The sequence below is a fragment of the Vombatus ursinus genome, unplaced genomic scaffold (genome assembly GCF_900497805.2).
Source record: "Vombatus ursinus unplaced genomic scaffold, bare-nosed wombat genome assembly UNPS02014793.1, whole genome shotgun sequence".
Classification (NCBI taxonomy): domain Eukaryota; kingdom Metazoa; phylum Chordata; class Mammalia; order Diprotodontia; family Vombatidae; genus Vombatus; species Vombatus ursinus.
Window position 1 is genome coordinate 11,020,797 of NW_020954571.1, and position 12,234 is coordinate 11,033,030.

Genomic DNA, 12,234 nt, shown 5'->3' on the forward strand with positions numbered 1-12,234 from the left:
GACCCTCTTGTCTGGTGCTGTGCTGAAGGGGTGGGGCAGGGGGTGGCTGGTGCTACTGAAGGCCCATAAGCCTCTGGCAGCTTACCTGGTGCTGAGCTGGGGTCTCCCATGGTGCTTCTGCATGTCCCCAGGGCCACACTGCTAGAGGCTGCCTCTTTGCCTGAGGCGTGTTGGGGTTCTCAGAGCTGGAGTCTGCCAGTTCCCCTGGCTATGTTGAGGCCTGTGGGAGTGTCCTGGTTTTGGTGTTTGCTTGCCCTACCAAACTGGGGTTCAGGAACTCTGCTGGTTTGCTGAGGTGGAGCTTGCTGTTGTCTTGCTAGGATGCTTCCTGTCCTGGACTGCATTCCACTCTCCTTTTACCTGAGTGAGACAACCTTTCTTGCCAATCTTCCAAGTTTCTTGGGCTAAAAAATTGTTTCACCCAGTCTCTTTGCTGGTTCTGCTGTTCTAGGATTTGTTTTGGGGTGCTATTTCATGGTTGTTTGGAGGTGGGTTTGGGAGAGTTACTTTACTGCTTATTCCACCATCTTGGCTCCCAGAAGCTGTTGACAGCTCTCGTTCAGGAGCTTAAATCTGTCTCTCTGAAACTTCTATTTATTGGTCTTGCTCTCAAGGATCAAAGAGAACCAGTACAATCCCTCTCCTATGGGATAGTTCTTCATATAATTGAAGACAGCTGTCAGGTCCTCCCCTCTACTTTTCCCCTTCCCCAGGGTGTTTTTCAGGCTATACACTCTCATTTCCTGTCATCGATCCTTATGTAGCACTGACCTAAGGCCTACTACCAGTCTAAAAGGGAGATAAGTTTGGCCTGCCATGACCTGTACTTAATGAAACCCTGCTGACTTTTAATGATCACAGCTTCCCTTTCTAACTGCCTCATAAACTACTTCTTTAATAATAAGTTCTAGAATTTTCCCTGGAATATAAATCAGGCCTACTAGTCTATCATTTACCCACTCTGCCCCCTTCCCTTTTTTGAAAAATGGGACAAGAGTCCCTTCTACAGTTCTTCAGCTCTTCTCCCCTTTCCTGAGATCTTTCAAAGATGGATGATAGCAGCTCAGGTCATTCTATTGGTTAGTTCTTTGAGATCTTGTGCTTCCAGGCCTAGTGACATGAATGTAGTGATGGCAGCTAGATGCTCAATCAATAAATCTACAAGCATTTATTAAGGGCCTGCTATGTGCCAGGCACTGTACTAGGTACTGAAGATACAAAGACACAAATGAATCAGTCCCTGTCCTCAGGGTGCTTACATTCTATTTGAGGGAGTCAACAGATATACACGTTTTGGGGCAGCTAGGTGGCGCAGTGGATAGAGCACTGGCCCTGGATTCAGGAGGACCTGAGTTCAAATCTGGCCTTAGACACATAACACTTACTAGCTGTGTGACCCTGGGCAAGTCACTTAACCCCATTGCCTAGCCCAAAAAAGAAAAAAAAAAGATATACACATATTAAGTATGTACAAAATAAATACAAGGTAATTGGTGGGTGGGGGTGGCATTAGCAACTAAGAATTGGGGGAATTGGGAAAGGCATCATGTAAAAGAAGCTGCTTGAGCTGAATTTTGAAGGAAACAAGGGGTTCTAAGAGGATGAAGTTAAGAGGGAGTGCCTTCCAATCATGGGAATTGCCAGTGAAAAGGCAGAGATGGGAGTCAGTATCATGCCTGAAAAAATCCAGCAAGGTCAGTATAGCTGGAGGGTGGAATGCAGGAAGAAGAGTCGGGAAAGGTGGTTTGGGGACAGATTGGGAAGGGCAAACAGAGGATCTTACATTTCACCCTAGAGACAACAGGATCCTAGATTTAGAGCTGGGAGAAACCTGTAAGGTCAGATCTTCATTTCACAAATAAGAAATTTGGAGCGTAGAGAAGTTAAGTGATTTGCCCAGGATCTCAGAGCTAGGAAGGGGCAGAGCCAGGATTTGGACCTAGGTCTTCCGCCTCCTTACATTAGAATCTCCAGTTTGCCTTATTGCCCAGACTTTGTGCATTCATATATAGACATCTGTAGCTTTGAGCTTCGTTGCTGGCTCCCTTCTTGGATATCGCCTTCCGTGGCTTCCCTACCTCTTCCTACAGTGTACTGGTTACCCCCTCTGGCACCAGACTTGTCAGATCTATGTGGGATGTTTTCTCCCTCTCGCTCCTTTTTCCAGTTTAAAATCCTCTTGATTAGATTCATAAGATTCCCAGAAAGGATGTTTTTATTCGTTCCTCCTAAGATACTTTCCATTCCTGTCCAAGAGCCCATCATTCCTATGTTTTTAGCAACAATCCAAAAATCCAAATCCTGCTCACAGGCACTATCTTTTTTAGCCAGCTGTTTACTTTCCAAATTTGCCTTTGTTTTCTGAATTTCTTACCATTGATTTGTGGTAATGATGAAAATATCACCTGTGCCCCGAAGATCTTCCGGGTTTGGGGGAGGTCTTTTGCCGAGGACTTAATAACCCTTAGCAATTCTCTAGGTAGCTTCCTTTTAATGATAGCCTTTGTCCCCACATGAATTACCAGAAATGAGTGGTGGACATCATCTGACAATTCTTAGGAAAACAGCTGACCTCTCTGTTGTTAATGTCAGGTTGTTCTCAGGACCCCTCAGCAGGGAGTTAGCAACAAACACTGTCCACCTTTTCTCCCTCTGACCGTTACTGGATGGCCTCTTGTCTGATGGCACCAGTGGATCCACATTTTCCTTCATTCCTAAGAGCCCAAGATGGTCCAGCTGCAGTTAGCCCAGCTTCCCCACCTGACCTGCCATGGGTAAAGCCTCATGCCTGTTCTATAGCTCCAAATCTTTTCTTCCTTCTTGGTGACATATCCCATAATCCTCCAGTCACCTGACAGAAGCAAGAATTCCCCTCTGCATTGCTACATCCATTTTCATCTTTATTTTCTCCTTGATGCATTTATTCTCATTTCATTCATTCATTCTTTCAATGAAGAACACTTCATTCTCCTTAATAATCCAGTGAGCAGAAGGGCTTCCTCCAGCCCTTTCACTTTCTCATACAGGACAGAGACCAACTTACACTTTGAAATTATTGATAAATAAGCCCAGTAGTCCTTTAGCTTCTTTTGGATAGAGCTCTTATCTAACACTTATGGCTGAGGCCTGATGTGATAAAGTGCCTCTCTGTGAGATGTTATTCTAATGAAGTCCACCCACTTGGTTTCACTGATTTCTAGTTATATCCTTCTACTTCTCTGGATGTTAGGCTCTCTGTCCCTACTTGGGAAGGAGAAGGATACATTTGTTTAGCACACAGAAGCAGAGAAAACACAATTATGCAAAACAGAAGAACACAGGACAAAATAAAATTATCTAATGAGAATTACCTACCTCATTTTACCTGGTTGATCTCCAGATACTTCCGTCTACTGACGCTAACCCTGGCTGCTGGATCCTCTATCTACAGCTGGGTAGCAGACTTAATTTATTTAGCAGAAAAAAACACAAAGACAACCATCTAGTGAGATCTGCCTCCCTTGTTTCACCTACCTGATGCTCTTCAGATTCCTTCCTCTGCTTCTATTGCTGATAGACTTTTCCCCACTAAGAGGAGAGGGAGACTTGTTTATTTAGTGGACAGCACACAGGAATGTTAGATGAAATCCAGTTATCTCATTTGTTCTTCCCCCCTCATTTCACCTTGTTCTTGAGTTCCATCTATTTCACCTGGATGCCACTGTTCTCTGTCTCTACTTGAAGGGCTAATTTACTTAGGCAATGATTTTTAAGATTTTTAAGGCACGAGGTAAAGTCCAGTTGTCTGTTTAGATCTTCCCACTTCATTTTATCTTGGCACCACTCTCCATTTTCTTTTTCCTTACTTATCTGAGCAATAGGCTCTCTGTCCTTCTCCTAGCCTTTACTGTCCCCCCTAGTAGGAAGTGCCTGGGCCCCCGATGCTTCTGTGAGTGGTCTTGATCCATAGGGAATGTGCAGTTAGCTGGACTGATCCCATTAGAAGAGAGCCTATGTAAGAAATGATGAAGAGGGGCTTGGTTTCAGAGAAAACCAGGAAAACTTAGATATGTACAAAGACAAATGACTTTGAAAGAATTAGGGACTTTGAGCAGTAGCATAAAATAAAATTTTAAGAGAAAAAGGAGAGAGGGGAAGAGAGGGAGAGGAGGGGGGGAAGGGAGGAAGAGGAGAGAGACAAAGAAAGGGAAATTGGGGAGGAGAGGGAGAGAAAGGAGTGAGAAGCGCAGAGAGGGCCAGCTTGTGCCGTGGGAGCCAGCAGACCCTTGGTGCATTTGGTCTCTTGGCCTGTTGCAGCCTACTCTGTGGCACTTGACCACCCACCCAATATTGAGTTTGTCCCAGTCCCCCCAACAGCCACTTTCTCTTCTCCTTGACAGCCATTCTTCCAGGAATGTGGGAACGCACACTGACTATTGGCAGTGCAGGAAAAACTTTTAGTGTCACTGGTTGGAAGGTAAGCCTAGGGAAAATATGGGGACCTGAAAGATTGGGGAGGAGGTCTGGTTGAGAGCAGGAATGAAAATGCTGAAAAAAAAAAAAAGGTTTGGAGAGAATGAGGGTCAAGGGGAGAATCTAATCCTTTTCTTCCTCTGGTCCAGGTGGGCTGGGTTCTGGGCCCAGATCATCTTCTGAAGCATCTTCGGACTGTCCACCAGAATTGCGTGTATCACTGCCCCACACAGGCCCAGGTGAGGGATTAGGACTCCTTTTTTTCATGAGGTGTTCTGGAATTTGGGGCAGGGACCCCGGAGATTCTAAAAGGCTACTATCTCTGGACAGACCTTGGGATGGAGTCCCTCCTCCCCATTCTCACCTCCACCCCTGCACTAGAGGAAATTGTCACTATGAAAGGTGAGAAAGCAGCAAGTGCATAGAGGAAGGGGTGACCTCAGGAAAACTGATGCATCAGGGGGCTGCTATAGCTAGAGTTAACTAATTCTAGCAAAGCATTTGACAGTCTCTTAGTCTAATTTGTGAATAAGGTGGAGGGATGTGGGGTTAGGCTAATAATAGCACAGGAAGTGGATTCAGAATTGTTGAATGTCCAAGCCCAAAGAATAATCACTTACAGTTCAGTGCAGTCTGAAAGGAGGGCTCTAGTGGAGTGTCAGAGGAATAGGTCATTGGATTGGTGCTGTTAAACATTGTAATCACCAGCTGGGATAAAGGCCTGGCTTGCAGGCTTATCAGAATACAGGTGACACAAAGCTAAGAGGGATAACTATGAGTTTGGATGTCAAATTCTGAAGTCAGAATAACCTTAACAGAGTACAATGAAATTTAGTAGATGTAAATTTAAAATCTTACATAAATTTAAAACCTCAAAATCATAGATATAATTTAGAAAAGCATGGCTAGATAGCAGCTTGTCTGAAAAAAATGAGCTGGGGATTTTAATGGACCAGAAACTCATTATTAGTCAATAGGTGACACAGTAGATAGAGTGCCGGCCCTGGAATCAGGAAGACTCATCTTTCTGAGTTCAAATCTGGCTTCAGACACTTATCAGCTGTGTGACCCTGGGCAAGTCACTTAACCTTGTTTGCCTCAGTTTCTTCATCTGTAAAATGAGCTAGAGAAAGAAATGGCAAGCCACTTTAGCATCTTTGCCAAGAAGATCCTAAATGGGTTCATGAATGAACAGTAACAAAATCTGTCATGTGTGATTTTAGGCTAAGAGTTGCATATTATTCAGGATTAGGGAAGTGATAGCCCTATTGTACTCTGTCCTGGCTAAACCATATTTGAAATATTATGTTCAGTTCTGGGCACCACATTTTAGGAAAGATGTGGACAAACTGGAAAGCATCCAAAAGAAAGTGACCAGGATGGTGTGAGGGCATGCAGAGTTGGCCTGGAGCCAGGTCTAATCTTGAGGATTGGTTGTTAAATTTTTAAGTGTGAGCATTTATACCTCAGAAATCAGCAATCATTGCAAATCACATTTTTGTTTTTTGTTTTGTTTTGTTTGACTGACTAGACTTAAAGTGTTAATGATGCAGATTAAACTTATATGTGTACATGCATGCATTTTTCCGAACCCAGAGGGCCCAGTTATTAAACATTTACCAACACACCCCTAGGCTCTTGCCATGTGAGGATCAGCTGGAGGAACTACAAACGTTTAGCTTGGAGAAGCCTGTAGAGAGGACTTGATAGCCATCTTTAAGTATGTGAAGGGATCCTAAGGGGAAGAGAGGTTGGCCTTGTTGTGCTAGGCCCCAGAAGAGCAAACTAAGAGTCACTAGTAAAAGTTAAAGGGAGAAAGAGTTAGGCTTGATAGAGACAGACACACACACACACACATTTTAACAACTGGAGCTATCCTAAAGTGCCTCAGGCTGCTTGCAGAGGTCATGTCCTGCCACCTTCATTAGAGGCCCTCAAGCAAAGCCTGGATGACCAAGCATCAGTAATATTGGTTGGTCAGATAGGAGTTGGACAACATGATGTTAAAGTTCTCTCTCACTTCTGAGATTCTGTGGTTGGATATATTTATTGAACCTTGCCCAACCTGGGTCCTAGACACTGGCTGGTACAAAGAATCATGGTATTGATCCAGTTATCAGTCAGCCATTATTAAAAACCACACTTCTAAAATCCATCCTTCACAGTTCTGCCAGAATAATCATCCTCAGGCACAGGTCTGATCTGGTCACTTTCTTCCTGCTCTGAAACCTTCAGTGACTCCCTAGTACCATTAATGTACAATACCAGCCTCTCAGCCTGGCATCTAAGAGTCTTCAAACTGGGCTTCAGCCTGGCTGGCTGGCCTTATTTCACATGCATCCTATGTTCCAGCTGACCTGGATGATTCCCTGTTTTCAGTACCCAGTATGCACCTCCTGCACCTCACATTTCATTCCCTCCTCTCCACTTTCAGAATTCTCATGTTCCTTCCAGGCTTAACTCAGGCTCGGGCTCCAACATAAAACCTTTCCTGACTATGCCCCTCTACTTCCCAACTAAAAGTATTCTCTCTCAATTTTTTCCCGTTGCACGCTTTTTTATGAGCATCTTTTTTATCCCATCACACTCTACCTTACTTATGCTTATCTGTGCTCCTGTCAGATCATTCCCTCAGATTGTAAACTCTTTGAGGGAAGGGGCTGTCACTTTTTAGACTTTGAATATTGAGTGCCTGGTATATAGTAGGTTCTTAATAAGTGTTTGTTCAATGAAAAATACTGCAAATTAAAGGCTGTACTATGTCTTTTTTTTTGGGGGGGGGGGCTAGGCAATCAGGGTTAAGTGACTTGCCCAGGATCACACACCTAGGAAATGTCATATGTCTGAGGCTGGATTTGAACTCAGGTCCTCCTGACTTCAGGGCAGGTGCTCTATCCACTGTGCCACCTAGCTGCCTCTATACTATGTTTTAAACAAGCCAAAAAATGTGATCTCTATTTACCCCAGTAGAGGCATAACTAGTCTAATTGGGGAGATGAAACAGACTAATAACTATAATACAGTCAGAATATGATTATGTACCAGAGGGGGAGTTCAGACAAAAGAGAGCTCACCATAAGTCAAAATGATCATAAGATCTAAATAACTGAAGTAGTATTTACTGTTTATGTGTAGGTAAAGCCAATATTTTAAAAATGACAATTTTACGTAACTAATCTATATAGTGCCATCCCAATTAAATTACTAAAAATTATCTTACTGAGTTAAAAAAAAATAATAACAAAGTTTATTTAGAAGAACAAAGGGTCAGAAACTTTAGAGAGATTGGGGAGGAAAGATGTAAAGGAAACAGATTCAATAGTATCAGACCGTAAACTATATTATAAGGTGAAAGCATTGTTGAGACAATCTCTTAGACAAATGAGATTGGATTGGAATTTTGCTGTGGTGCAGTAAATAGTGAGCTGAAAAGCATGGAAATACTTGGCCTTTTTTTTTTTTTTTTTTTGGTTAGGCAGTAGGGTTAAGTGACTTGCCCAGGGTCACACAGCTACTAAGTGTTATGTGTCTGAGGCTGGATTTGAACTCAGGTCCTCCTGAATCCAAGGCTGGTGCTCAATCCACTGCACCACCTAGCTGCTCCAATACTTGGCCTTTGAAGGAGGATGCTGTCCACCTTCAGAGAAACAGATGAGAGGTGGGGAGATAAGCATGGTATAGACTAACATGTATCTATATGAGTGTATATATGTGTGTATGTATATATATATGTATGTGTATGTGTGATTATAAATATGTGTATATAAGTCTATACGTGTATATGTGTGTATATCAGAGCTTAATTGTAGCCTGTAGAAGTGCACAGCAGATGGGGCAGCTAGGTGGCACAGTAGATAGAGCACTGGCCCTGAATTTAGGAGGACCTGAGTTCAAATCTGGCCTCAGACATATAATACTTACTAGCTGTGTGACCCTGGGCAAGTTACTTAAAGAAGTGCACAGCAGAGTACAAAAGAAAACCTATAAGGAAGCAAAGAAAAAATGGACAGCTTTGAATACGATGAGTACTATTTACTATACAAACTTTCTTGAAATGGGAATTTATTGTTTTATATTGAATCCTCTCCTATGTTCTGCTGTGTACAACGCAATGTTAGTTTTTCTTTTCTTTTCTTATTTTGTATTTAAGTTCAAAAAAGAAAAATAACACAAAGTGGTCAGGAAGGTTTCATGTAGGAAATGGGATTAGAATGTAAACTCCTTGGGAGTATGGATTGTTTCACTCTTTGTATGTGTAATGCCTGGCACATAGTAGGTGCTTAATAAATGTGTGATTGATTAGAAGGTCTGCCTAATGAGAGGATGCAAAGATACAGTGACATGTTCAACAGATAGTAAACAGATCAGCCTGACTAGAGTAGAGGACAAATGAAGGGGCAAACAATGAGAACTAAAGCTAGAAAACTACATGGCTTGGAATGCTAGGATGAGAAGTTTATATTTTCTCTTTGGGATAGTGGGGAGCCATAGAAGGTGTTTGAGCAGGATAAGTGACAAGATCATAGGATTATAAAACTTCAGAGCTGAAAGGAACCTTAGAAATATCTAATTTATTTATCTTACAGAGGAAGAAACTGAGGCTTAGAGCAAACCTTATTCAATTAGTTGGTGGTAGAAGCCTAATGAAAATGGGATTCTACGGAGATTAATTTAGATGCTTGTGTATGAGTGATTGGAAAGGGGAGATCATAGAGTTGAAGAGACCAGTTAAAAGACTACTATAATAGTCCTGGTGAGAGGTAGTAAGAGCCTGAACTAGGTTGGGGCTGATAGGGATAAAGATGACAAATGTAATAATAACAACAATTCACAATTACATAGCACTCTAAGATTTACAAAGTACTTTACTCACAACAACCAAACCTGTGAAGTGGGTAGTATTGTTATCTATTTGACAGTTCAGGCCCAGAGAGGGTAAGGGACTTAACCTAGGTCACAGCTACGTGACACTACAGTTGAGGACTAGGTCTAGTTAGGAGGGAAGGGGCCACGTCCCAGGTGAAGTGAAGGTCATGCTTGGGCTCCTGGGATCCTTGACAGCATCCTGGATAGCCCCTCTCCTACTCTTTGCCCCACATTCCAGGAAGCTGTATCTTCCAGTTTTGAGCGGGAGCTGCGGTTCTTTGGTCAGCCTGATAGCTACTTTGTCCAGCTGCAAAAAGACGTTCAGAAAATGCGGGATCACATGGTGAACAGCTTGCTGACCGTTGGCATGAGGCCCATCATCCCTCAGGGCACCTACTTCCTCATGGCAGACATCTCCACCTTCAGTGAGGCTGGGGGAAGGGGGTAAAGTGTGGTTGGGAAGAGGGGAGAGGAGAGAGGGAACATTCTGGGAGTTAATCAAGGGCTTTCATGTGGTTTCCCCATGTCATGCAGAGAAAATGATGCCCCACCTCCCTGGCTCAGAGGGAGAGGCCTATGACTCTCGCTTTGTCAAGTGGATGATCAAGAACAAGGTAACTACCAGAGGGTTGCAAGCATGATTTTGCCCCTCTTCCCAAGCCCGCCCTCCCTCCCTCCCTCTCTCTCTGTACTTAGATCAAATAAGACTCCTTTCAGCTCTGACCATCTATGATGCTGTAGCTCTGGATTCCTGAGCCAGGAGCAACAGCTGGTGTCAGAAATGAACTTGGATCCTATCCTATCCTTTCTCCTTCCCCCTTTCCCTGGCCTGGGACTTGGTTTTTTTCTCCTTCCTAGGGCTTGGTGGCCATTCCAGTTTCAGTGTTTTGTGGCTCAGAGCACAAGAAGCATTTTGACCACTACATCCGGTTCTGCTTTATGAAGGTGAGTGTGCATGCTGGGGAATAGTGTGGAATCAAGAGATGGGATAAAGAGTGGTATCTTTACAAGGCCCCGGCTGTAGCTTCCTTCCCCTCTTAACTTCAGAGGGAATTTTTTTTTTTATCACATCTAGGGATCCAAATTCATGCCAAAGACTAGCATTCAATGTCTCAGTGACATGCCTGGGGTATAGAAATGGTGGGCAGATGCCTGACCCATCTCCATAAACCTGTTCCTTCTTTTCTGTCCAGAACCACTACTCCTCTGTGGTTATTGCTACTACCTCACCCCTCCCTGGGCCTCTTCACAAAAATACCTATCTTACCCTGGCATGCCATGGGTTCTTGTCCACCATCACTGCACCTGGCATCAAGGGTACACCCCCAGGACTGGAGAGGGGCAAAGAGGGCTCCGAGATAACATGAGGAGGCTTGTTGCTGGCTCCTGGGCTAAGCAAGTTAATTTCAATCTCTGTTTAGAATGACTCCACTTTCGAGGCCATGGATGACAAGCTACAGCAGTGGAAAAAAGAGCTAGAGCCCTAATTTCTGCACCGGGATCTTCCCTATTCCTCTTCCAGCTCACTTTACTTGATTGGACCCTTCCCTCTCTCTCCACTCATACTTTGTGCTTTTGGCATTCCTAGATTTGGGGGAGGGAGGAGGGAAGATCCTTTACTAGCACCCAAGTCAGAGAGGGAAGGGATGAAAAAAGAACATAGCCACCCCACGTCTTTCTCCATTCCCCCACCTACTGAACCTCAGTGAAAGTCTGCTCTCCCTTTTATTGTGGGATTTGGGGACCCAGGAGCCCTCACCTACCCAGCGCCCACATTCTCATCACTGCAAGAGGAAACATTCAGCTTCGTTAGCATCAGGGTGTTTTCCCTGTGCCAGGGCTTTCCCTAGAACATCCCTCCCTCCTTTATCACTTCCTCTTCTCCCTGCTGAGTCATAAAGGGGGATTTCCCTCCTCACTGTGAACACCTGAATCAGCCACCCCAGCTGACACATGGATACCAGCCAGGCCAGAAGTCACCTGAGGTTTACAAGGATGCCTGACATCTTGCTTTCATCCCTCGCAGTCTCACGTTGCTATAATTTATCTTGGTTTTTCTCTCTTCCTCTCATTTTTAAGGGGCTAGCACAACATCCCAAGGGTCAATGGTCAGGATGCCTTGCATAGCCAGCCAGTTCTTGGGAGCATCCCTTTAGACTTAAATCAAGAGTGTTTACCTCAAGTCAAGAGTCATATTTTGCCCTTAATAAAGTTTATTGCACCCTACGTAGACTGTTCTCTGCTCAAAATTCCTCTGCTCCTAAGTGGTCATTTCTCACCTCTACCCTATAAAATCTCTAGCCTTCTTCAAAGCTCATCTCAAATACCACTTCCTCAACTCAAAATCTTCAGTGGTTCCCCACTACTCTAGAAGACTAGTATACAAACTCACATATACATATATATATATATATGTAATTTTCTCCAATTACATGTAAAGACTTTTTAATTGAGTTCCAAATTTTCTTCCTCCTCCCTGAGATGGTAAGCAATTTTATATAGGTTATACATGTGCAATCATGAAAAAACATTTCCATATCAATCATGTTGTGAAAGACGACACAGACAAAAAGGAAAAAAAATGGGGGAAAAAGTGAAAAATAGTATGCTTCAATCTGCATTCAGACTCCATCAGTTTTGGAATTGTCTTGGATCATTGTATTGTTGAGAATAGCTCAATTATTCACAGCTAATCATACAACATTACTGTTTCCGTGTGCAATGCTCTGCTTTTGCTCACTTCACTTTGCATCAGTTTGTGTCTTTTCAGCTTTTTCTGAAATCCGCCTACTCATTTCTTACAGCACAGTAATATTCCATTATATTCATATACCACAGCTTCTTCAGCCATTTCCCAATTGATGGGCATCCCCTCAATTTTCAATTCTTTGGCACCACAAAAAGAATTGCTACAAA

General features: G+C 43.4%; 1 protein-coding gene across 3 annotated transcripts in view; it reads left to right on the forward strand.

The window, feature by feature from the left end:
* The window catches only part of KYAT1 (kynurenine aminotransferase 1), a 60,977-nt gene extending 49,433 nt beyond the window's left edge, over positions 1 to 11,544 (forward strand). For all 3 annotated transcript variants that reach the window (XM_027869753.1, XM_027869752.1, XM_027869754.1), the window contains 6 exons: positions 4,380 to 4,456; positions 4,602 to 4,691; positions 9,557 to 9,743; positions 9,853 to 9,932; positions 10,177 to 10,263; positions 10,740 to 11,544. In XM_027869753.1, the coding sequence (XP_027725554.1) occupies positions 4,380 to 4,456; positions 4,602 to 4,691; positions 9,557 to 9,743; positions 9,853 to 9,932; positions 10,177 to 10,263; positions 10,740 to 10,805 (587 nt within the window). In that variant the 3' untranslated portion in view covers positions 10,806 to 11,544. The remainder of the gene's footprint in view (positions 1 to 4,379; positions 4,457 to 4,601; positions 4,692 to 9,556; positions 9,744 to 9,852; positions 9,933 to 10,176; positions 10,264 to 10,739) is intronic.
* Positions 11,545 to 12,234: the final 690 nt, after the last annotated feature.